General features: G+C 46.1%; 1 protein-coding gene across 4 annotated transcripts in view; it reads right to left on the bottom strand.

Moving 5' to 3' along the window:
- Nucleotides 1–25479, bottom strand: part of LOC140409077 (probable E3 ubiquitin-protein ligase HERC1) — a 701933-nt gene that overhangs the window by 300012 nt on the left and 376442 nt on the right. For 3 of the 4 annotated variants that reach the window (XM_072497165.1, XM_072497164.1, XM_072497168.1), the window contains 3 exons: nt 21685–21786; nt 9071–9284; nt 2797–2924 (listed from right to left, as the gene is read on the bottom strand). In XM_072497165.1, the coding sequence (XP_072353266.1) occupies nt 2797–2924; nt 9071–9284; nt 21685–21786 (444 nt within the window). The remainder of the gene's footprint in view (nt 1–2796; nt 2925–9070; nt 9285–21684; nt 21787–25479) is intronic. The other variant, XM_072497166.1, reaches the window with a different exon arrangement.

Here is a 25479-nt window from a genome sequence, read left to right as displayed (position 1 = left end):
TATAATTGGGTACTCTAAATTTATTTATAAAAATAAATTTCTTCACCCAGAGAATGGTGAATATGTGGAATAGGCTAGACAACATTTAAAAGTTGCACAAAATGTGATGAAACGGGTAGCGGACAAGAAATCCAAAGTTCGTAGTTTTGCCCGTGGAAATAAAGTTTTAGTGTTGTTACCAGTGGTAGGTGAACCTTTAAAAGCTAGGTTTTGTGGACCTTGTCAGATTGAAAGGAAATTAAGTGAGGTGAATTATGTGGTAAAAACACCAGATAAAAAGAAGATTCACCGAGCGTGTCATGTGAATATGCTTAAAAGGTACTTTGAAAGGGAAGGAGAGAAAAAGGAGGAGGTTTTCTAACTCAAAGTGACGAACCAAATCCAGATGACTGTGAATTTGACATACCTCAAATTAAATTGGAAAATGAGGATGTTCTTCAAAATTGGGATAAATTGTTGAGTTACCTTCCAGAGGAAAAACGGACTGACCCGAAAGAATTATTGATATCACATGGGCATATTTGTGGAGATAAATTGGGAAGTACTAAAATGGCTACACATGATGTAGATGTGGGGAAGGCTGTTCCAATCAAGCAACATCCATACAGACTTAACCTTTTAAAATTGCCACAGGTTAACAAAGAGATTGAGAGTATGCTTAAAAATGGCATAATTGAAGTGGGTTGCAGCCAATGGAGTTCACCCATAGTGATGGTACCTAAACCAGACGGTACCCAACGGTTGTGTGTGGACTATAGAGAGGTTAATACAGTTACAAGAACGGACTCTTATCCTATCCCACGTTTGGAGGATTGCATTGAGAAAGTGGGACAATCAGCTTTTATTTACTTGAAGGTTACTGGCAGGTACCTTTATCCGAAAGGGCAAAGGAGATTTCAGCTTTTGTGACTCCAGATGGTATATACCAATTCAAAGTTATGCCATTTGGCATGAAAACGCCCCAGCCACATTTCAACGGTTAACTAACAAAGTTGTTTCAGGATTACCCAATTGTGCGGTATACATCGACGATCTGGTAATTTTCAGCCAGACATGGAAAGAACATTTAAAACATCTGATGGAGTTATTCGATCAACTTCAGGAGGAAGGTTTGGTGATCAACCTAGCCAAAAGTGAATTTGGAAAAGCCCAAGTCACTTTCCTTGGCCATACAATCAGACAGGGTCGAATGGTTACACGGGGTGTGAAACCAACAGTTATTGAGGAGTTTCCGATTCCCTCAAGACGAAGGGAAATAATGCGAGTTCTTGGCATGAGTGGATTTGACCGAACATTTGTGCAAACGTTTTGTAGCGTGATTGCTCCACTGATGGACTTGCTGAAGAAGCGTAACAAATTCCAGTGGACAACGGACTTTCAACAGGCATTTGACTGCCTGAAAGCTGTGATAACCAATGCTCCTGTGTTGGAGAATTACAAGGGACTCTGTGATCAGATTGAACTAAAGTATCTGACTTTAAAGAGAAATGCCGAGGCGTAAAGAAATGGATGGATCGTGCAGAGACCTTCTTGTTCAGAGACTGTCAATTGAGAAGGATTTCAGTTGGAGGAAGAAAAACGAAAAAAAAAATGGACTATATTATCACACCTGTTTTTTGAAACGAAAATGTATATTTATTGTGTGCATTTCTTAAAGGATAGTGAAAAGGTGAAAAATGAAACCATCTTGAAGTTGATGGTTGATTTTATTTCTTGGGGAGGGTGGTGATGTCATGTGAGAGTACCTTTAAGAAATGGGTGTTTATAAATGTGTTATAACCTGCCTACTTACCATTGGCTGGGGACTAATGACAATCCCACAATCCTGTGGGAGTATGAGCTTCCCCAATGAGGGGGGGGGGGGGCGGAGAAACCATTAGTAAACTCCTAGTATAAATAAAGCTGGCCAGTTTAGGAACCAGAGGAAGGAGTGTGCAGCAAGGGAAGTTGCTGCTATATTATTGTAAATAAATTTTATTACTTTGTATCCTTAAAACTCGTGCTGGATTCTTCGCGGCCCTCACAAAATAATGGGTGTGTGTATAAGTATCTGTAGTGAGAGTACCTTTAAGAAATGGGTGTTTATTACTGCATTGATGTCAGAGAGTGGGTGGAGCTGGGCTGTCTGTCAGTTTTTTACTTTCATTTTAGGCTGTTTGCTGCAGGGTGTTTTATAGCTTCGTTTTCAGAGCTGGATAGCTGCAGTCACAGCCAGAAGGTGTATGAATCTCTCTCTGTAATCTAAAGACTGTAAATCGATCCTGGTGATTGAAAACTAATAACAGTAGTGACTTTAACCTGATGTGCTTCTGGTAAAAGGTGTTTTAAGTATTATGGATGTTAAAAGGAAAGCTTAAAGGATTACTTAGTGTTGCATTCTTTGGGGGCTGTATTTGAATTAATGGTTGCTGTTCACTGTATGTTTTAAAAAGGTTAACTTGAGTTCGTAGAATAAACATTGTTTTGCTTTAAAAAATACTTTTCCATTTCTGCTGTACCACATCTGTAGAGTGGGTCGTGTGCTCCCCATACCACAATCTATTAAAAGTTGTGGGTCAGGTGAATTCCATGATACACTTTGGGGTTCTCTAAACCCTGGCCCATAACACATCCCATCAAGATCTGGCCCTACAACATCACTCCTCCACTTCTGTTTTCTTCTGACTCTGGCATCTTATGAATTCACACACTTTTCCCCATCACTGGTGGTAATGCATTTTATTTTCTGGGTCAACTTGAACAACAGCAACAGTAGAATCATAACTCGTACTATTAGCTTATTTAACTGCATCTTACCAGCTCCTCTGAATGCAGATCGTTGTCCTTGGCTTGCTCTACGTCTTCGAGCAGGCGGAGGCCTATTTCTCGTCAAATGCACATCTATAAAGTTTCCTCTTTCTATCTGATCCAAACCATCAGTTGTTCTGTTCATCAATGGGAGAGGAGGTTGGGGAAGAGCAAATGGTCAAGATAATAACAGCTGAGTTATCATTGATATTTTAAGTCAGCCATATTTAATTGTATACAAAATATGTCTCCAATAAACCACTGCCAATTTTAACAGCCGGATTGTTGGCTATGTGAGAATGAGAAAAATCAAATGAGAAAAAGGCAATTGGGCCAACATGTAATTATATTTTAAATAACACTATTGCCTTGGCTACGTTCATAGTTTTTTTGTCATATATGCTATTCCTGTGTTATATTTATATGCTTTTCATCATTTAATACTTAGATGTTGTTCTATTAAACCTCTTTGTATCTAGACCGTTAGGCATAAATTTCTTTATACTTTCCTCACAACTCATCTCCTTTGTGCTTCGGATCAGCGTTTAAAAAGAAATGTTATTTCTAACGGAAGCATCTCTACTATTTTTGCATCGTTACCAACACGATATTCAAAATGTTATCTAGCCAGAGCATTATAAAGCTTTAGCATAAACATCTATAGATATGCTTCATTGTTCTAACTATATATTGTAGTATTTGTTTCTTTAAAATTATTTGGGCCATTGTGAAAGTGCTTGCCCATTGCTACTTTCAAAACTTAAGTGTCCATATATCCCACACATGGTAGAGTGTCAACCCATCATTTGCAAAACCCATCTAAGTCATTTAGTAAATCATATACTATTATGTGTCTCTCTAATGCCCTCCATACCTTTGTGTTATCAGCAAAACTAACATCTATACAATTGGCTCATTCCTATAAATTAGGTACAACAGTGCTAAACAATGTTTGATATATTCATGTATTACCTATTAAGAGAGCAACTTTCTGCTAAAAGTAAAGCAAATGACTGGAAAGTTTTATTTTGAAAATATTTTCATTCAAGGAGTTTTCAGTTTATATACAAAACACACAATACAATCAACTTTGTACAAATATCTCCCAACAAAAATCTCTTCTGTCTGCCCTGCTTTATGACTATACTGTAAATAATATAAAATACAGACCCACCCAAGGCCCCTCCCCCTTAACATCCTCCCCGCCCTCCCTCCCGCTGTGCTTACCAATCCTTAAAGGAGATTAACAGTCTCCACCTCGAGTGGAAGCCTCCTCCAATCCCTTAATGGCAAACGTTATCTTTTCAAGTTATCAATTCTGCCAAATCACACCAATCCCACTGCCTTAGGCAGCTCACCATCCTAACAAGATCCTCCTCCAGGCTATCAGGAAGGCAAAGGCCAACACTCAGCCTTTCTTCCCACCTGCACTCTCAGATCGTCTGATAGTGTTTGTTCGCACACTTGCTGTGGATGCCATGTATAACAATCAAATCCTACTAACAAATCCCAGCCTAAGACCAAATCGCCCTAGTACTTCGAAAAGAAACTCCCACTCAACCTGGTCAAAAGTCTTTTCCACGCCCATAGATATTATCACCTCCGTTTCCTGACCCAATGGGGGCATTATCATCACATTTAATCATCTCCTGATATTTGACGATAACTGCCACACTTTCACAAACCCTGTCTGGTCGAGCGCTATCACCCCTGGCATCTGATACTCCGGGCACGTCGCTAACACCTTGGCCAGCAACTTTACATCCACGTTTAGAAGAGAAATTGCATGATAGGACATATGCGCCTCTGGGTCTTTATCTTTCATTAAAATGAGTGAAATTGAGGCCGGTGCTAACGTGAGTGGGAGCTCTCCCTTATCCAACTAATCATTAAACATTTCAACTAGGAGCGGCTCCAATACTGTGGTAAACACTTTATAGAATTCCACTGGAAATCTGTCCGGGCCCAGAGCCTTCCCAGACTGCATCAACCTAATGCCTCCCATGACCTCTCCATTCGCCCGGGGCTCCGATCTGTACAGCCCCTGATAGAAGGCTTCAAACGCTCCATTCACTTTCCTCGACCTAGTGACCACTGTGCTCCCAGTTTCCTTTATCCGCCCAATCTCCCTCGCCGCTGCCTGTCATTTCAGCTGGCGTGTGAACAGCCTACTGGTCTTCTCCAGTGTTCGTAAAGTATGCCCCTGACCCAGCGCAATTGCCCCACCGCGTTCCCCATCGATATAAGTTCAAACTCCACCTGGAGCTTCTTTCTCTCCTTCAGGAGACGCCAAGCCCATCCACTGCTAGAATGGCTTCCACCAGCCTTAGCCCCTCCACCTTATCCCTATGTGCCTTGATTGAGATCAGCTCTCCTCTGATTACCCCCTTCAACGCCTCCCAAAGTATGGAAGGTGCGATCTCCTCATTTTTGTTAATCTCAACATAGGAGCCTATGGCCGCTCTAATCTTTTCACATGCCCCCTCATCCACAGAAAACCCACATCCAACCTCCACTGTGATTGTTGGGATCCCTCCTTTTCCACGCACAGATCCACAAGGTGTGGTGCGTGATCCTACACAACGATCGCTGAATTCTCCGATCCTATCACCCCTGCCAGCAACGTGTTATCCATAATTTAAAAATCGATGCAGGAGTGCACCCGATGCATGTGTGGAAAAAAGAACTCCCTCACTCTCGGATGCCCAAACCAGCATGGTTCCTCCACCCCCCCCCGCCCCCCCATTGTCTCCATGAACCCCAACAGCTCCTTCGCTACCCCAGACACCTTCAGGGTCTTGGGACATGGCCAGTACACCACAGGGCTAAGCACCAATTTAAAATCCCCACCCACGATCAACTGATGTGTATCCAAGTCTGGAATCTTAGCCAGCGGCTTCTTCATAAAATCAGTGTCATCATAATTGGGGGCATAAACATTCACCAATACCAGTCTACCACTTACCAACACATATCTACCCCCTGGGTCTCCCACTATGTTGTTCACCAAAAACACCACCCTTTTGCTAATAAGAACTCCCCCTCGTCTTAGAATAAAACCCTGAATAGAACACTTGTCCCACCCATCCCCTCCTCAAACATGTCTGCCTTTGAACTTTTTAAGTGGGCGAACACTCAAAACCTCTTGATCGCCCATTCAGTCGTCTCGCATTCCAAGAGATCAGTCTGGTCGAGGGGGCGCCAGAAAAACGAGGCGGGATTCTCCATTTTGCCGGTGCCTGAGGGTTTCCTGATGGCGTGGGGCTGCCCCACAGTGGGAAAACCCATTGACCGGCCGGCGTAATGGAGAATCCCGCCGGCGGGTCGGGGCAGAAATGTGCTGTGGCGGGGCGGTGAATCCAGCCCACGGTAAAGGGACTACCAACAGATTATATGGACTGTATGGTTTATTGCCTTGCATCTAACTGACATTAGGTTACAAGCTCGCTCTCTCTCTCTCATACTATAGCAGAATTAAAGTTTTTGTAATAGATTTGAAAAAAAATGTAAGCAAATTTTATTTTATTGGGATTGCAGTATTCTATCTACTCATGCAGAAAATCTTAAAATCAGAGGAACGATATTACATTACATGAGGTGGGCAGACTTTGAAGAACTGAAGAAAATCAGATCAAAAATGAAATTGGGAAAAAAATACAGTAAAGAAATGGATAAAAGGGTGACAATTAGAAATGCATGAAAATGATAAAGAGAAAAAAAAATGAAAATTAAAGGAAAAGAGCTTTTCAAAAAGGAAATTTAAATGATGAAATGATGTGGAAGTGGAGAGATTATCAAGGATGAAACAGAAAAGGAGAAAGAGAGGGAATTTCAGCTTAAATTGCCAGAAGTTAAAGCAGAGACATTAGAACAAGGTGAGAAGGTAATTCTGGACAAGGACCTGCTGGGGATGTGTTCAGATTTGTACCGGCACTTCCAAAATCTGATGACTCTGTGGAACCATTTTTCAATTCATTTGAGAAAATAGCAAGATAAATGAAATGGTTGCAAGATATTTAGAAGCTGCTCTTACATAGTAAATCCGTAGGTAGGGCTAGTGAAATCTATGCGTCTTTGTCAGAGGAAAGGTCCCCTGGGGCTGGTTTAGCACAGGGCTAAATAGCTGGCTTATAAAGCAGACCAAGGCAGGCCAGCAGCACTGTTCAATTCCCGTACCAGCTTCCCCGAACAGGCGCCGGAATGTGGCGACTAGGGGATTTTCACAGTAACATCATTTGAAGCCTACTTGTGACAATAAGCGATTTATTTCATTTTTCAAAGGTCCGGGGAGTATGATACAGTGAAGAAAGTTATATTGAGTGCTTATGAGTTAGTACTGGAAGCTTACAGATAAAAGTTTTTGAAATGTAAGAAAATAGTCTCAAAAGACTTGCACTGAATTTGAAAAGTTAAATAAAGTAATTTTGATAGGTGGGTAAGCGCATTAAAAGTAGAAGGAACCCAAGAAGTTCTTACAGAAATAATTCTGATGGAAGAATTCAAAGATTCGTTACCTGCAGTAATAAAAACTCATGTGAAGGAAGACAGAGTTAAAACTGTGAGGCAAGCCGCTGAACTAGCTGATGACTATGAACTGGTTCATAGATCAAAGTATTTTTTTGATTCACTTCTAAATCTGAGAAGGATAGAAAATGGGAAGGTGTGAGAAAGGACAGTCAAGCAAGAGAGGGGGTGGTCGAATATTGAGTTAAAACTGTGAGGCAAGCCGCAGAACTAGCTGATGACTATGAACTGGTTCATAGATCAAAGTATTTTTTTGATTCACTTCTAAATCTGAGAAGGATAGAAAATGGGAAGGTGCAAGAAAAGACAGTCAAGCAAGAGAGGGGGTGGTCAAATATTCCAAGGAGATTTCAAAGTGTAAAAGATAGTGCTGCGGGAATGAGGGATATGAGGAAAGTTAGATGTAATAAACTGAACCATACAAAATCACTATGCTGAGATTTAAATGGCAAATCAGCTGGAGTTATAAGTCTTAAAAAAGGAAATATTAAATCAGAGATTGGAGAAGAGAAATTGTAGAGGCTGTACATAGAGAAGAAATATCTACTCAGTCTTGCATCTTTTAATTTTTCTTTTCCACATATTTAAGAATTTCTCTTTTAAATGTTATTTTGGACATTGCTTCTAACACTAGCATTTTTTTCTAAATCTGAGAAAGATAGAAAATGGGAAGGTGCGAGTAAAGACAGTCAAGCAAGAGACTGAGTGATTGAAAATTCCAAGGAGGTTTTTAAAAATAAATTTAGAGTACCCAATTTATATTTTCCAATTAAGGAGCAATTTAGTTTGGCCAATCCACATCTTTGGGTTGTGCTACCGTGCTGCCCCACTTTGCTACCATGGGGCAGCATGGTAGCACAGGGGGCAGCACGGTATCACAGCGGGGCATCACGGCAGCACAGTGGTTAGCACGGTTGCTTCACAGCACAATTTAGTTTGGCCAATCCCCATCTTTGGGTTGTGCTACCGTGCTGCCCCGCTTTGCTACCATGGGGCAGCATGGTAGCACAGGGGGCAGCACGGTATCACAGTGGTTAGCGCGGTTGCTTTACAGCACCAGGGTCTCAGGTTTGATTCCCAGCTTGGGTTACGGTCTGTGCGGAGTCTGCATGTTCTCCCAGTGTGTGCTTGGGTTTCCTCCGGGTGCTCCGGTTTCCTCCCACAGTCCAAAGATGTGCAGGGTGGGTGGATTGGCCATGCTAAATTGCCCTTCGTGTCCAAAAAAGGTTACGTGGGGTTAATGGGTTATGGGGATAAGGTGGAAGGGTGGGCCTTAAGTAGGGTGCTCTTTTCAAGGGCTGGTGCAGTTTGATGGGCCAAATAGCTTCCTTCTGCACTGTAAATTCTATGATTGTATGAACACATTTTCCTGATAGCATTTTCTACATGCTCACAGCCCTATTAAAAATGCTTCGCCAAAGACTTTCTTTGTTTTTTTTTTTAAAGTTTAAATTTACGCCCTGTAGTTCACTGACGAGGAAACTTAGGGAAAACCATTCCACTAATTAAATGATTTCTAATTTTTAACACATCTTATTAGATCTCCTCTCAACCTTTATTATTCTAACCAGCACTTTCACCTCAGCTTTTATCTCCGGTATCAGCTTGTTAATTCCGAACCAAAAATTTACTTTTATTAAAAAAATGGATTGGTGGAGAATTTATCTTATGAATGATTCTCAAACCAAATTTAGCGGATATTAGCAACAAGCTTTTTAGGAAAAGCCTAAACACTAACTTCTTCAGACTTGCTCCTTACCCTTCAATTGCATCATCCCTGTCAACACCTTCAGGAGACACGAGTGTTGTTCCCTGATTGTGTATTATAACCTCAGACTCTACAGGTGTCTCCAGATCATTGTCCATAGTGGCGGAGGAATAAACAATGACTTCCTGTTCCTCTGCTAGAGGATGTTCTAGCATCCAGCTGGCCAGTTGTTCAATTGATTGTGGGTCTGCATCCCCAGAAACACCTATATAAAGGGAATCAGCAACATCCAATTATATTCATCCACAAAGATCAAAAAGGTAAGTGATAAACATGGAAATGAAGTACAACAAATGATGTACATATTTAAGAATTCATTACCGTGTAACTGTAGCAGTTCAATTGCATTTTCTGGTATCAGATATTCATAACACTACGGGATAAATCATCCTACCTTCTTGGAAATAATTAAAATTGAGGGATAAAGAACCAAGGGGCACAGAAGCCTAAATTATATCTTGCTTGTGCTAGCCTTAGTACATATACAAGCCCTTCCCTCCTCTATTACCACATCAATGTCTGTGATCTTCTGGCTGTATTGGCCACTAATTTTCACTCTGTCCTTGGTCTCCAACTCCACTGCTCCTTGAACAATACAGTCTGATATGCTGCTTCTCCATTCTCCTACTGATTCAATGTCTTCCCACTGAGGATGTACTTGATGATATTGTGCCCGTGGTCTGTTTATTGCTGTGCTTGGTAGGTCTTGAAATGTGCAGCCTGCCCCCTCCCCCCCCCAATGATAAGTGGGCCAGAGCAATTTGACACTAGTACCCACACTTCCTCTTCCCACCAGGTAATAATTATTCCAGACAAGTAGAAGGTCAACCCTTCCTTTCTGCTGTGGAGAAAATATGCTCCAAGAAAGTCATAAGGTACATTTTGCTCCACCTGAGGAGCTATGGGCAACAGCTATGGGCCCTACCTAATGGAATACAACACAGACCCACCCCCCTTTCTCACCCCTACCAACAGATAAGAAAAACAATACTGGAATATCACCCATCCAAATGGTTATTGGTCCTCTATCCAGCTGCAGTAACTTGCCAGCTTTTACTCCTCCACGCCCTCCTCCACATTTGCGTTTTCCACATCATTCATCGTCCTTTAATCTCTTTAGTACAACTAACCTCAAAATCTAACTCTGGTTGAAGTGCAAACATCCCTAATGGTAGGATACAAATATAGCCACAGTTCTAAAAGAGACAATGTTTAACCAACCTTTGGTATAACTGTTCCTCTGAAACAATCATCCATGCTGAAAGGAACCCCAGCTCTTTTTCTCTACAACCAAACATCTCTGTAACTCCTCTCTCCATTGTGTAAACAAGTGCAAAGAGATCATGGTCACCAAGGTAAAGAGCATTCATTCAACTGCCTCTGCTTCCCCTTTTTCCTGCCTGCTAAAATGCCTTCTCCAATCTTTAGTCAACAACACATCACTCTGTAGCTTCACTTAGACTTTCCTTCAGTACTTCCTTCCAACTTTATTATGCGGATAAGAATTCCATTCTGCTCTTTGACTTTATTTCCACAAATCTCCCAACAACCAAGCCATCCTTTACATAGGATAAATGGCACAGAAACAAGCCATTCGATCCAACCAGTCCATGTTGATATATTGCACCAATTTAGTTTCTTCCCATCTTTTATCATCTAAATCTATCACTGTAACCATCTATTCCCTCTTCCCTCACATGCATGTCTAGTTTCCCCTTAAATATATCTATTTGCTTCAATCTCTCTCTGTGGTAGCAAGTTCCACATTCTTACCATTCTTGGTGACCATCTTACATTGATGGCCTCGAGTTATACAATTCCCCAAAGAACAAAATACTATATCTGCATCCAATCAAAACTGTTCAGAATTTTAAAGACTCCTATTAAGTCACTTCTCAGCCTTCTTTTTTCAAAAGGGAAGACCAGCTTGAATGTGGCTGTTATGTGAGCTGATTGTATAAATAGCTTCTTCTCCTCTAGCAGCATCTCTTTCCCTTGGAAAATTATCAGTTGTCAGAAATTCCCTTCATTCTTCTATTCTTACGAACGACCAATCCATCTCCAATCTCCCTTTTCTTTCTCCAAAGTCCTTGAACATGTTGTCATTTTGCACCTCTCTAGTGTAACTCGGTTTGAATTCCTTCAATCAGGTTTTTAGCTTGAAACAATCCAAGCCAAATTTATGCACTTCATCCAGTACCTTCAACATTCACCCCCTCCTCCACCCGCATAGTGGTAGTAGTGTGCAACAGCTACAAAATGCACTGTAGCAACTTGTCAAGCCTTCTTTGACAGCATCTTACAAGCCTGCATGGCCTCTAGGTCTAAAAGGACAAGGGCAGAAGTGGACTAAAAACAGTATCCTGACTTGAAACTATATCGCTGCTCCTTCACTGTCACTGGGAAATAAACTGGAATTCCCTTCCTAAGAGGATTTGGATGAATAAACACCACAGGCCTGTAGTTATTCAAGAGGGCAGCTCACTGCCACCTTCTCAAGCCTAATTAGGGATTGGCGACAAATGCTGACCTAGCCACGATGCTCACATCTCATGCACAAATAATCTTGTAATTATGAGCAAGGTGCCTTTGGTAACATCTGTAAGGTTTTACACGGTAAATAACACCAATCTCCTCCAATGCTTTGCCTCCAGCTCAGCAGTAGTGTCCCTGCTTGATTCCAATTGTAGCCGCAACTTCTAATAATAGAATAATAAACTTTTTATTGTCACAAGTAGGCTTACATTAACACTGCAATTAAGTTACTGTGAAAATCCCCTAGTCGCCACACCCCGGTTGCCTGTTCGGGTGCACGGAGGGAGAATTCAGAATGTCCAAATCAGCTAACAGCATGTTTTTCGGGACTTGTGGGAGGAAACCAAAGCACCTGGAGGAAACCCACGCAGACACGGGGAGAACGTGCAGACTCCGCAGACAGTGATCCAAGCCGGGAATCGAACCTGGGACCCTGTGTTATGGGCCAGGGTTTAGAAAAGTATATCATGGAGTTCACCTGACCTACAACTGTTACTGATTTTGGTTACGATGCACACAAGGGCCTGCATTTCAGGTGTTATTCAACAGAGGCCTTAAACACTTTTACTCAGAAAACAAGCTTTATTCTACAAATTTAGTTAACATTTTTATTAACACACAGTAAGCATTTTTATCAACTACAAACATAAATACCCCACACAGCTACAATAATCTATGTATAACTCTAAATAACTTCCCCCCCTTTAACTGTTCCAATTTAATAAGATCCCATAAACCAGTACCCCTTTTCAAAAGGTGTGGCCCAGCACACAGCACTCAAGAGCTGGTTTGGATGCTCTTGTTTCTTTTCCAAAACAGCAGGTTTGAATTCCTTCCAGAAAGCAATTATTTCTTTTCACGTTATCAAGCAGTCTGGAAACAGCTTTTAAACTGAAGATAGAGAGACAAGCCAAGATACTTCTCTTTCGGAGTACAGCAGCCAAATGTGAAAATGAAAGCAAAAACTCAGAGCCACAAACAAGCCCCAAACCAAAGTGAAAGTAAAACCAACTCCACCCACACATTGACGATGAAGCCATGTGATAAGACAAAAACATTTCTTAAAGGGACACACCCATGACACCTGGCACTGTGAAGCAACAGTGCTAACACCACTGTGCCGCCTATAATCTGTAGCAAAGGGGAGGCAGTGGTGTAGTGGTATTGCCGCTGGACTAGTAAATCAGAGGCCCAAAGTAGTGCTCTGGGGACCCAGGTTCGAATCTGGCCACTGCAGATGGTGAAATTTGAATTGTTGATTGTCGTAAAAACTCATCTGGTTCACTAATCTCTTTTAGGGAAGGAAATCTGCCATCCTTACCGGGTCTGGCCTACATGTGACTCCAGACCCACAGCAATGGGGTTGACTCTTAACTGCCCTCTTAAGGGCGATTAGGGATGGGCAATAAATGCTGGCACAGCCAGTGATGCCCAGGTACCACAAACAAATTAAACATTTTTTTTTCCCCCAACCCGCATTCTTGGGAGATCCATCCTTCATTCCTCTTATCCCTAATTTAAATGCTGCCTCTGAGTGACATCATCAGCTGACATGGTCAGTTTCCGCCTGCTTCATAAGCAACTCAACTTTCCACAATCCTTCTACTTCTACCCTTCTGATGTGTTGGGTGTTCTGGATCACATACAGGTCATTAACACTTGAAGTAGTGCAACACTATTTTATTAAAAGGTTAACTATTTAAACATGCTTGAACTGTGGGTAAATACGATACCAGCTTTAACTAAAGACCTTTGCCTTGTCCTAACCAGTTGATGCACTCAGCACATGGTGAATGTCGGTGTTGCAGGCTGTGAGCTCTGTGCTCCTAGCTAGCTGCTACTCGAATGAGCGGGAACTCTGATGTCCCCTGTCTTTATAGTGAGTGTGCTCTCACTGGTGATTGGCTGCGGTGTTGTGTATGTTGATTGGTCCCACTGTGTGTCCATCAGTGTGTGTCTGCACCATGATATACTGGTGTATATTATGACATCCCCCCTTTTATATAAAAAAATGTGCCTGCGTGACAATAAATAGTGTGTGGTGAATGTTCCTGACTACGTGTGTGCGAAATATTTACAGGACTATGTACTAAAACTACGCTATTTACATGGGAAGGTGCCTGGTGCAGAAAAAAAACAGTGTGTCACACAAATAACGAGATGAACACTATATACAGACCACTTGAACGATTAGACTGAAGAACAGAACAGACCAGAGAGTCCATTAGTGCAAAGTTCACAAATTAAGTCTCTGAGGTGGGCGACGAATTCTGGTTGACCGCCTTAAGGGTGGGTCAGGAGCCACCAGCTGAGGAGCGGGCTGGATTGGGTCAGAGTGAGGAGGATGCAGAGTAACCGGAATCTCTGCATAGTCCAGGTCATGGACAACAGGAGGGCATGGCACTGGCGGAGAATCACGTAGCGAGCGCGGAACGAGATGAAGGGCACGCCGATTACGGCGCAGAATGGAATCATCCGGTAGACGAACCAGGAACGAGCGGGGAGCCACCTGCCGAAGAACCACAGCAGTTGCAGACCAGCCACCATCCGGAAGATGGATGCGGACGTTGTCATCTGGAGCCAGCTGCACGGGCGGCATGAGCCACCTTGTGCTGTGCACGAGACAGTTGGATTCGTTGAAGGACCAGAACGTGGTCGAGGTCTGGGACGTGAATGGACGGCACCGTCGTCCTCAGGGTACAACCCATGAGCAGCTGGGCTGGCGACAGACCAGTGGACAGCGGGGCCGAGCGATAGGCCAGCAGGGCGAGGTAGAAGTCGGATCCCGCATCGGCAGCCTTGCAGAGGAGCCGTTTGACGATGTGGACGCCCTTCTCCGCTTTGCCATTGGATTGGGGGTACAGGGGACTGGATATCACATGCACAAAGTTGTACCTCCTGGCAAAATTGGACCATTCCTGGCTTGCGAAGCAGGGGCCATTGTCCGACATCACAGTGAGTGGGATGCCGTGACGAGCAAAGGTGTCCTTACAGGCACGGATGACTGCAGACGATGCGATGTCGTGCAAACGTATCACCTCCGGGTAGTTCAAAAAATAGTCTACAATCAGAACACAGTCCCTGCCCAGTGCGTGGAACAGGTCGATTCCGACCTTGGACCAAGGGGACGTGACCAACTCATGGGGCTGTAGGGTCTCACGTGGTTGGGCCGGCTGGAACCTCGGACAGGTGGGGCAGTTGAGCACTGTGTTGGCGATGTCGTCATTGATGCCGGGCCAGTACACTGCCTCTCGGGCCCATCGGCGGCACTTCTCCACGCCAAAAATGTCCTCTTGTAGCTGTTCCAAGACGAGCTGGCGCATGCTGTGCGGGATACCAATGCGGTCCAGTTTCAGGAGGCCACCATCGACTATCGCCAGATCGTCTCTAATGTTGTAGAACTGCGGGCATTGGCTCTTGAGCCACCTGTCTGTTAGGTGGCGCATGACACGCTGTAGCAGGGGGTCAGCCGCAGTCTCGCGGCGAATTTGGACGAGGCGTTCATCCGTGGCCGGTAGATTGGAGGTCACGAAGGCCACGTGGGCATCAACCTGGCAGACGAATCCCGCTGGGTCACACGGGCTGTTGACTGCCCTGGACAGAGCGTTGGTTATGATCAGGTCTTTGCCCGGGGTGTATACGAGCTGAAAGTCGTATCGCCGGAGTTTGAGCAGAATGCGCTGGAGGCGAGGCGTCATGTCGTTCAAGTCTTTTTGTATTATTTTGACCAGCGGGCAATGGTCGGTCTCGATGGTGAATTGGGGAAGGCCGTACACATAATCATGAAATTTGACGACACCGGTCAACAGGCCCAGGCACTCCTTTTCTATCTGCGCGTAGCGCTGTTCTGTGGGTGTCATGGCGAGTGACACATATGCAACAGGGGTCCATGATGAGGCCTCATCACGTTGCAGGAGCACTGCCCCAATGCCAGATTGGCTGGCATCGGTCAAAGTTTTTGTCTCTTTCGCTGGATCAAAAAAGGCCAATACCGGGGTCGTGGTAAGTTTGGTTTTAAGTTCTCTCCATTCGCGCTCGTGGGCAGGAAGCCATTGGAAGTCTGTCGTCTTCTTGACCTAGTTCCTGAGAGCTGTGGTATGAGAGGCGAGGTTAGGGATGAACTTCCTTAGGAAGTTGACCATGCCCAGAAATCGGAGGACCGCCTTCTTGTCCTCTGGCTTTTTCATGGCTGTGATGGCAGCCACCTTGTCCGCATCCGGCCGCACACCCAACTGGGAGATGTGGTCCCCTAGGAACTTGAGTTCCGTCTGGCCGAAGGAGCATTTGGCTCTGTTGAGGCGTAGGCCCTGCTCCCGTATGCGTTTGAACACGCGCTGGAGGCGACTGATATGCTCCTGGACCAAATGATTATGTCATCAACATAGATGCAAACACCTTCAATGCCTTCCATCATTTGTTCCATGATCCTGTGGAACACTTCTGACACCGATATGATCCCAAACGGCATCCTGTTGTAACAATATCTGCCAAAAGGGGTGTTAAAGGTACACAGTTTCCGGCTGGATCTGTCGAGTTGAATTTGCCAGAAACCTTGCGAGGCATCAGGTTTGGTGAAGAGCTTGGCACGAGCCATCTCTCATGGGATCTCTTTGCGCTTGGGGATTGGGTGATGCTCCCTCATTATGTTTCGATTCAGATCCTTTGAATCAATGCAGATTCTGAGCTCGCCGGAAGGCTTCTTTACGCACACCATGGAACTGACTCAGTCGGTTGGTTCTGTAACTCTGGAGATCACTTCTTGGTCTTGGAGGTTCTGCAGCTGCCGCTTGAGGCGGTCCTTGAGGGGTGCTGGGACTCTGCGAGGTGCAGGCACCACAGGTGTGGCGTTCTGTTTGAGTATGATCTTGTAAGTATATGGGAGCGTGCCCATGCCTTCGAAGACGTTGCGGTGCTGGTCAATGATGGCGTTGAGTTGCGCCCTGAAGTCAGCATCCTGGAAGGCAGACGTGTCATCAGGAGAGAGAGAGTGAACTCTTTGAACGAGGTTTAGCAATTTACACGCCTGTACGCCAAGCAGAGTGTCCTTCGAGGAGCCCACGATCTCGAAAGGAAGGATGGCTTTTCATGACCTGTGCGTCACTTCGAGTTGGCATGAGCCGGTAGCAGGAATGATGTTGCCATTGTAGTCCAATAGCTGGCAGGCCGATGGGAGAATAGTTGGTTTGACACGAAGGCTTTGGAAAGCAGACCACGCCACGAGATTGGCGGAGGCACCAGTGTCCAGGCGGAATCGTATTTGGGACCGGCTGACCGTCAGGGTGGCACACCACTCATCGTCTGGATCGATGCTGTATACAGACAGCGGCTGGTGTCTTTGCTTCGGGGACAGCCTGTTTTTCGTTACGACACCGACTCGAAAAGGCGCCTTCGGGTCCTCGGTGTCACTGCTGTGTGGGAGGTCGGATTCGGACTCGGTGACCGTGGGTTGAATTGCCCGAACATTCCTGCGAGGCTGGCTGAAGCAATATGAATTGGAAGGCTGAGCTGCTCGACAGCAGGCAGCATAGTGGCCAAGTCTTCCACATCGTAGGCATTGTCGAGATTTTGCGGGGCATTGCCGCTTTAAATGGGCGGAGCCACAGTTGCCGCACATCGTGATGTCAGCACGTTCACTGCGCCACCGCGCATGCGCGGTGCGGTCCTGCGTGGTGCGTGCCTGCGCATTACGTTCCTCCATGTTGTCGTCCCCTCATTTGGTGCGTACAAGCGCGGGAGTCCGCAAATTGGCCGCCCTCATCCAGGCTGAGGCCCTGGAGGTGTGCAATCACTTGGACCCGTTCCGTCTCGTGGGGACCTTGCCGCGCCGTTTCAGCCACTATATGGGAGTACCGACTAGTGGCACTTTCATGTAGGACACAGGTCTCGATGGCGGTTGCTAGGGTGAGTTGCTTTACTTTGAGGAGCTGCTGACGTAGGGGGTCCGACTGAACACTGAAAACGATCTGGTCGCGTATCATGGGGTAGGAGGTGGGCGCGTAGCTGCAAGATTGCGCAAGGATGCGGAGGTGCGTTAAAAAGGATTGGAAAGGTTCGTCCTTACCCTGAAAACGCTGCTGGAACACGCAGCGTTCAAAACTTTCATTCACCTCTACGCTGCAGTGAGTGTCAAATTTGAGGAGAACCGTCTTGAACTTCGTCTTGTCTTCGTCATCTGCAAAGGTGAGAGAGTTGAAAATATGGATGGCATGGTCCCCGGCCGTGGAGAGGAGAAGAGCTATCTTTCTGGTGTCCGAGACGCCCTCCCTGTCCGTAGCTTCGAGGTAGAGCTGGAAGCCCTGTTTGAAAATATTCCAGTTGGCCCCGAGGTTGCCGACGATGCGGAACGGCGGCGGCGGGCTGATGTTGTCCATGTTGCAGAATGACGAAATGCTGGCGGAAGGCAGATCACTTGCAGGTAGGTCTAAGAAGTGCTAGTATGCAACTACTCCTGGTATCATGATGTGTTGGGTGTTTTGGATCACATACAGGTCACCAACACTTGAAGTAGTGCAACACTATTTTATTAAAAGGTTAACTATTTAAACATGCTTGAACTGTGGGTAAATACGATACCAGCTTTAACTAAAGACCTTTGCCTTGTCCTAACCAGTTGATGCACTCAGCACATGGTGAATGTCTGTATTGCAGGCTGTGAGCTCTGTGCTCCTAGCTAGCTGCTACTCGAATGAGCGGGAACTCTGATGTCGCCTGTCTTTATAGTGCGTGTGCTCTCACTGGTGATTGGCTGCGGTGTTGTGTATGTTGATTGGTCCCACTGTGTGTCCATCAGTGTGCGTCTGCACCATGATATACTGGTGTATATTATGACACCTTCCACCACTTTGATTGTAAAACAGCTTGTCCAATAGGAATTTCTTCCACTAAATACTGGGAATATCAAAGTCCTTGGCTTCAGTTACAAACTCTGTGGCCATGATTTAACGGGAAAGAGTATCCCGTTTTGGACTCGTTTAGCGGAGTGTTTTTTGGCCCCTGCAGCACCGTGAATGGCCCTATCAAACAGGACTCTTTTTTTTGTTTCGGTGAGGAACGCCACACCGAGGCTGCACTTACCTCGCTCCCTGCCCAGAGTCCGACCACTCAGGGGCCTCCAATAGCCTGGGAAAAGCTCCCAGGGGCTGGTTTAGCACAGTGGGCTAAACAGCTGGCTTGTAATGCAGAACAAGGCCAGCAGCACAGATTCAATTCCAGTACCGGCCTCCCCGAACAGGTGCCGGAATGTGGCGACTAGGGCCTTTTCACAGTAACTCCATTGAAGCCTACTTGTGACAATAAGTGATTATTATTATTATTACACTTGGTCCACGTTTGTGTAGACCAGTGCTAAACGGCGCCATGGCGTGGTCTCCCAGGCATGGGTGTTCAATCCTGGGTCTCAGGAGCATCGGGCGCCCACATATTTAACTGAGCATAACTGCTTACTTAAATATTTAAATCTAGATCATGTCCAGCGAGGGTGAGATCCAGATTGCGACATCACGTTAGTCTTGTGAGATGTTCCGAGCATCGCAAATCTCGCGAGAGGCCTCTCACCGAGTCAGAAGCGGCGAGGTCATTTAATCGCACCCTGTGTCTTTGCTACTATTAATTCCATCCTCCTCCATGACCACTATTTTAAGTTGAAAAAATTGTTCCAAATTCAGGGCGCCTTCGACCCTGACCCGAATTTCTGATCCCATATCCTCCCAATCAAAGTCCACTAATTTGCAGTGGACAAATATTCAGAATATTGCATAACTGTATTCCCATCTCAGCCCACTTGACACCTACGCATTCCAAAATTGATTACTCCAGTTTTGTTGCTCCTGGTTTATTTCCTATTCTCTAACCTGTGTGAATTTCAAATCTTGAAAAACTGTGCACCATGCATCCTATCCTGCAACAAGTTCTGCTCATCCATCATCCCTATCCTTACGGGCTGTATTGTCTCACTATATCCAGTGTCTCAAACTTAAAAGTTTGCATCCTTATGATTAAATCCATTCACCCATTTCAATTTCTGCTATCTCTACTAACCATTTGACTTGTCCCAAACTCTGTTCCTTTGATTTCGTCCTTAATCACATAGCAAGTGGTTATGGTTGAGAATGCACTAAGTGTTGCAGTGGCTGATATAATGTGGGTTTTCAAAAGTGAAGTATACAAGTGAAGAAATTTCCAGGGCGACAGAAGGAGGGCAGGAAAATGACCACCAGCTGAGTTGCTCTTGCAGAGAGCAGCATGGTCACGACAGACTGAATGGCCGCCTTCTGTGCTGTAACCATTCTTTACATCCCTTATTTCTACCATCGGTACCATCGGTAGTTGTTCTTTTTCCCACCTAGACCCCACATTCAGGAACTTATTTTAAAGCTCCTCCAGATACTACTACTTCTTACTTTCAACCTCAGAATCAATTCACCCCTCCTAAAAACGAAACAAGAGATTTTCTGTCCCTTCACACCTGTGGGATCATCCTGTCTCACTGAAGGCAACACCCCATGGTCGGTTCCCCAGCAGCGGGATGGGCGAGCCACATAAAACACCGTACATATGGCAGGGCTGGAAGATCTCACCGGCAGTCAATGGCAAGCCGCCTCTGCCACTGGAAACACGCCGTTGGGAGGCTGAAAAATCGCATGCTCTGTCATCATTTTTCCTTGGTACATTTGGAGAGTTGAAACGTATAAATGGAAGTTATTCTTGTAGTAAATAAATTCTTGAATAGCAAACATCTTGAACATTAGAAACATCTGACAACAACTGCTATGCATCATTACTCTCTGCCTATAGAACATAGAACATTACAGGGCAGTACAGGCCCTTCAGCCCTCGATGTTGCCCCAACCTGTGAAACCACTCTAAAGCCCATCTACACTATTCCCTTATCGTCCATATGTCTATCCAATGACCATTTGAATGCCCTTAGTGTTGGCGAGTCCACTACTGTTGCAGGCAGGGCATTCCACACCCTTACTACCTCTCTGATTAAAGAACTTACCTCTGACATATGTCTTATATCTATCTCCCCTCAATTTAAAGCTATGTTCCCTCGTGCTAGACATCACCATCCGAGGAAAAAGGCTCTCACTGTCCACCCTATCCAATCCTCTGATCATCTTGTATGCCACAATTAAGTCACCTCTTAACCTTCTTCTCTCTAATGAAAACAGCCTCAAGTCCCTCAGCCTTTCCTCATAAAATCTTCTCTCCATACCAGGCAACATTCTGGTAAATCTCCTCTGCACCCTTTCCAATGCTTCCACATCCTTCCTATAATGCGTCGACCAGAATTGCACGCATTACTCCAAATGCGGCCGCACCAGAGTTTTGTACAGCTGCAACATGACCTCATGGCTCCGAAACTCAATCCCTCTACCAATAAAAGCTAACACACCGTACGCCTTCTTAACAACCCTCTCAACCTGGGTGGCAACTTTCAGGGATCTATGTACATGGACACCGAGATCTCTCTGCTCATCCACACTGCCAAGAATCTTACCATTAGCCCAGTACTCTGTCTTCCTGTTATTCCTTCCAAAAGAATCACCTCACACTTTTCTGCATTAAACTCCATTTGCCACCTCTCAGCCCAGCGCTGCAGCTTATCTATGTCCCTCTGTAACTTGTAACATTCTTCTGCACTGTTCACAACTCCACCGACTTAGTGTCATCTGCAAATTTACTCACCCATCCTTCTACGCCTTCCTCCAGGTCATTTATAAAAATGACAAACAGCAATGGCCCCAAAACAGATCCTTGTGGTACACCACTAGTAATAATATGCATCTGGGGTTTAGGCTCAATTCTTTCAATTTAAAATTGAGAAAAACATGAGGAAAACTTTTGGGTTCAGCATCCTGGGCATAGTGTTGCAGTATTGGAAATATCAGGGATTTATAGGACCTGATAAATGTTTCATACAATAAAATGATATGTCCAACCTATTTTCAAGTCAAATAATCATTGTATACGCAAGAGTAGCATTGTCCTAAAGAATTTAATTTGTCACCAATATGAACGCCTGAAATCATGAACTAACATCACTATCTCAAACTGATTTACTGTACCTGCAGCATCAACTGCTTTGCAAATATGCCTCAAAGAAAACCCCATTTCTAGCAAGGGAACAGCAACAGGAGGTGGATGTTCAGGAGGATCACTTCTATAATCTATTGAAAATGAAGGAGAAATTATGGCATTACATTTTCAACTTTAACACAGGATTATTATCTCTACCTGAAGGTGCAAAAGATCTTCAAAAACATTTATCCTCATCTATCTACCTGTCACACATAGATGCAACTATCCATTACAGCATTAATAGAAGTGACCAATGCACAGACCTTTATGAAATCTGAAATTAAGTCTAATGATGACTATGAAACCATTATTGATTGTCGTAAAAGCCCATCTGGTTCACTCGTGTCCTTTAGGGAAGGAATTCTGTCATCCTTACCTGCTCTGGCTCACATATGACTCCAGATTCACAGCAGTGTGGTTGACTCTCAATTACTCTCATGAATTGGCAATAAACGCTGGCACAGCCAGTGATACCCACATCACATGAATGAATAAAAAGTGAAATCAATCTTCACACTGAAGAAATTCTCCATTGTGTTTGCAGAACTATCACAATACTAAATGGAATAGATTACAAACAGACCCAGTAGCCCAAAACCGGGCATTCATGAGGCAATGTGGGCCATCAGCAGTTGCAGAATTTTACTCCACCACAATCTGTGACCTCATGGCCCAACATGACCCCACTCTATCATTATTGTCAAGTCAAGGGACCAACTATGATGGGTTGAGGAGCATGCCAGGAACAGCACCAGAAATATGTAAAATGGCTTGGTGAAGACACGAGGCAGTGCAGTCAACAAGCTAAAGATAATGCAAAGCAACTCCACAAACAACAGATCAGTTCAGAGATCAGGGGCGTCATTCTCCGACCCCCCCGCCGGGTCGGAGAATGGCCGTTGGCCGCCGTGAATCCCGCCCCCGCCGAAGTCTCCGCTCCCGGAGATTGGGCGGGGGCGGGAATCCGGCCGCGCCGGTTGGCGGGACCCCCCGCTGGATTCTCCGGCCCGGATGGGCCGAAGTCCCGCCCAGGAATTGCCTGTCCCGCCGACGTAAATCAAACCTGGTATTTACCGGCGGGACCAGGCGGCGTGGGCGGGCTCCGGGGTCCTGGGGGGGGGGGGGGGTGGGGGGGCGCGGGGCGATCTGACCCCGGGGGGTGCCCCCACGGTGGCCTGGCCCGCGATCGGGGCCCACCGATCCGCGGGCGGGCCTGTGCCGTGGGGGCACTCTTTCCCTTCCGCCTCCGCTACGGCCTCCATCACGGCGGAGGCGGAAGAGACTCTCCCCACTGCGCAGGAAACTGACAGCGGCCGCTGACGCTCCCGCGCATGCGCTGGGAAACTGACAGCGGCCGCTGACGCTCCCGCGCATGCGCCGCATTTCCGCGCCAGCTGGCGGGGAAACAAACGCCATTTCCGCCAGCTGGCGGGGCGGAAATCCCTCCGGCGTCGGCCTAGCCCCTCAATGTTGGGGCTAGGCCGCCAAAGATGCGGAGCCTTACGCACCTTTGGGCTGGCGCGATGCCCGTCTGATTGGCGCTGGCTTTGGCGCCAGTCGGCGGACATCCCGCCGTTGGGGGAGAATTTTGCCCCAGCAGTCCTACTACATCCAGTCATGAATGGTGGTGGAGAATTCTTGAAGGCTACAAGAACACCTGATCCTCAATTATTCCGGGGCTACGCACATGAGTTCAATAGACAAGGCTGAAATGACTTCAACCATGTTAGTCTACATGTGCTTAGAGTAGTCAGAGGTAATGTGAGTTCGTTGAAACTTGATAACGCTGCCACCATTGAAAATAAGGAAATGGCAGACGGACTGAATAATTTCATCCATCATATTTATAGCAGAGGAAGAGTTCAGCATGCCAGATGTCGCAAGAAAACTATTACTGAATCAGTCAGGGACTCACCAAAATTAATGTAGGCAATATAACAGTAAAGGAGAAATTAATGGAACTAAAGAGCAACAAGTATCTGGGATCAGGTGGTTTCTGTTATATCCTGACTGAGCGACCACAAGGAAGCGATGATGAAAGCTATCAAAGGTTTTAATCACACGATAAACGACTTCCAGTGATGACGATTTGCTGAGCAGTCACACGTTAGGTGCCACTCCTCCTGTGGACCCAGGATGCTGCGGGAGCACCAGCAGGAGATAAAAGTGGAGGTAAAAGAAGACATTGAGGCCGTGGTGAAGGCAGCGGTGGCCAAAACCCTAGCTCAAATAAAGCTCGCCCTGAGCAGAGCAGAAACTGGAAGCCCAAGAGGCGACCACTAAAGAGTTGGATCGGAAGACCGGGAAAAAATCCTGCGCTGGGCCAGGCAGATCAAGAACTACCACTGGGGGGGACTTCCGGGTGCGGCGATGACCAGCTGAGTCGCACGTTTCGGCAGCTCCCTGTGAAACGGACTTTTGGGCTCTTGATAGGAGCCCCAACGGCAATTTTGACGGCTAAAAACACTGTGCGGTAAACCAGAAGGGAATCCCCCCTGGATACGGATGGAAAAAGGAGGAGAGAGTGGCCGGATTGCAGTGGATCCTTTAGAACAGCGGCAAGGAAGGCAAGCAAAAACCAAGATGGCGTCGGAAGGTGGCAGTTTAACATGGGGCCCTGAACAACAAGAGTTCTTGAAATGCTGTGTGGAAGAGATCAAAAAGGAAATGAAGAAAGAGCTGTTGGCCCCGATACTACAGGCGATCGAAGGGCTAAAGGAGGAACAAAAGACCCAGGAGCGGGAGCTTCGGGTCGTGAAGGCAAAGGCAGCCGAGAATGAGGACGATATACAGGGCCTGGTGGTGAAGACGGAGACGCAGGAGGCACATCAGAAACGATGTGTGGAAAGGTTGGAGGCACTGGAAAACAACGCAAGGAGGAACAACCTGAGGATTATTGGTCTTCCTGAAGGTGTGGAGGGAGCGGACGTCGGGGCATATGTGAGCACGATGCTGCACTCGTTAATGGGAGCGGAGGCCCCGGCGGGTCCGTTGGAGGTGGAGGGAGCATACCGAGTGATGGCGCGAGGACCGAGAGCAGGAGAAATTCCCAGAGCCATAGTGGTGAGATTCCTCCGTTTTAAGGATAGAGAAATGGTCCTTAGATGGGCGAAGAAAACTCGGAGCAGTAAATGGGAGAACGCGGTGTTCCGCGTTTATCAAGACTGGAGTGCGGAGGTGGCGAGAAGGAGGGCGAGCTTTAATCGGGCCAAGGCGGTGCTTCATAAAAAGATAACATTTGGAATGCTGCAACCGGCAAGACTGTGGGTCACATATCGAGGGAGGCACCACTACTTTGAGACGGCGGATGAAGCGTGGACTTTTATTGTGGAAGAAAAACTGGAATGAGCGGGTTATTAAAAAGAACGTTCGAACAAAGTGGTGGGGCGAATGTGGGGGGCAAAGAGGGGTTTTATGTACTAATCCTGCGATGTGGTAACTTTTCTCTCTCCCACAGGTGGTGATGGGGGGAGGAGGGGAGGTGGAGGAGATGGGGCGTTGGCCATTGGGGGCGGGGCCAAGGGAGAAGCACGGGCTTGGTTCCCGCGCTATGATAATCATGGCGGGAATAGAGAAGCAGGAAGGAGGGGGCGTCGCACGGTGCGAGCCGAGTTGACGGGGGGAAGCCGAGGTCAGCCAGAGTTTGCTGACTTCTGGGAGCAACATGGGGGGAGTAATTACGCTAGCGGGGGATCTAGCGGGGGGGGGGGTGGGAGGGGGGAATTACTGGGTTGCTGCTGCTGGGGAGAGGGGGGAGCTGGTATGGGAGAGGATGGGCGGGG

Source organism: Scyliorhinus torazame, chromosome 3, assembly GCF_047496885.1.
Source record: "Scyliorhinus torazame isolate Kashiwa2021f chromosome 3, sScyTor2.1, whole genome shotgun sequence".
Classification (NCBI taxonomy): domain Eukaryota; kingdom Metazoa; phylum Chordata; class Chondrichthyes; order Carcharhiniformes; family Scyliorhinidae; genus Scyliorhinus; species Scyliorhinus torazame.
The sequence above is the reverse complement of the archived record's forward strand: the minus strand, read 5'-3'. Positions and strand labels throughout refer to the sequence as shown.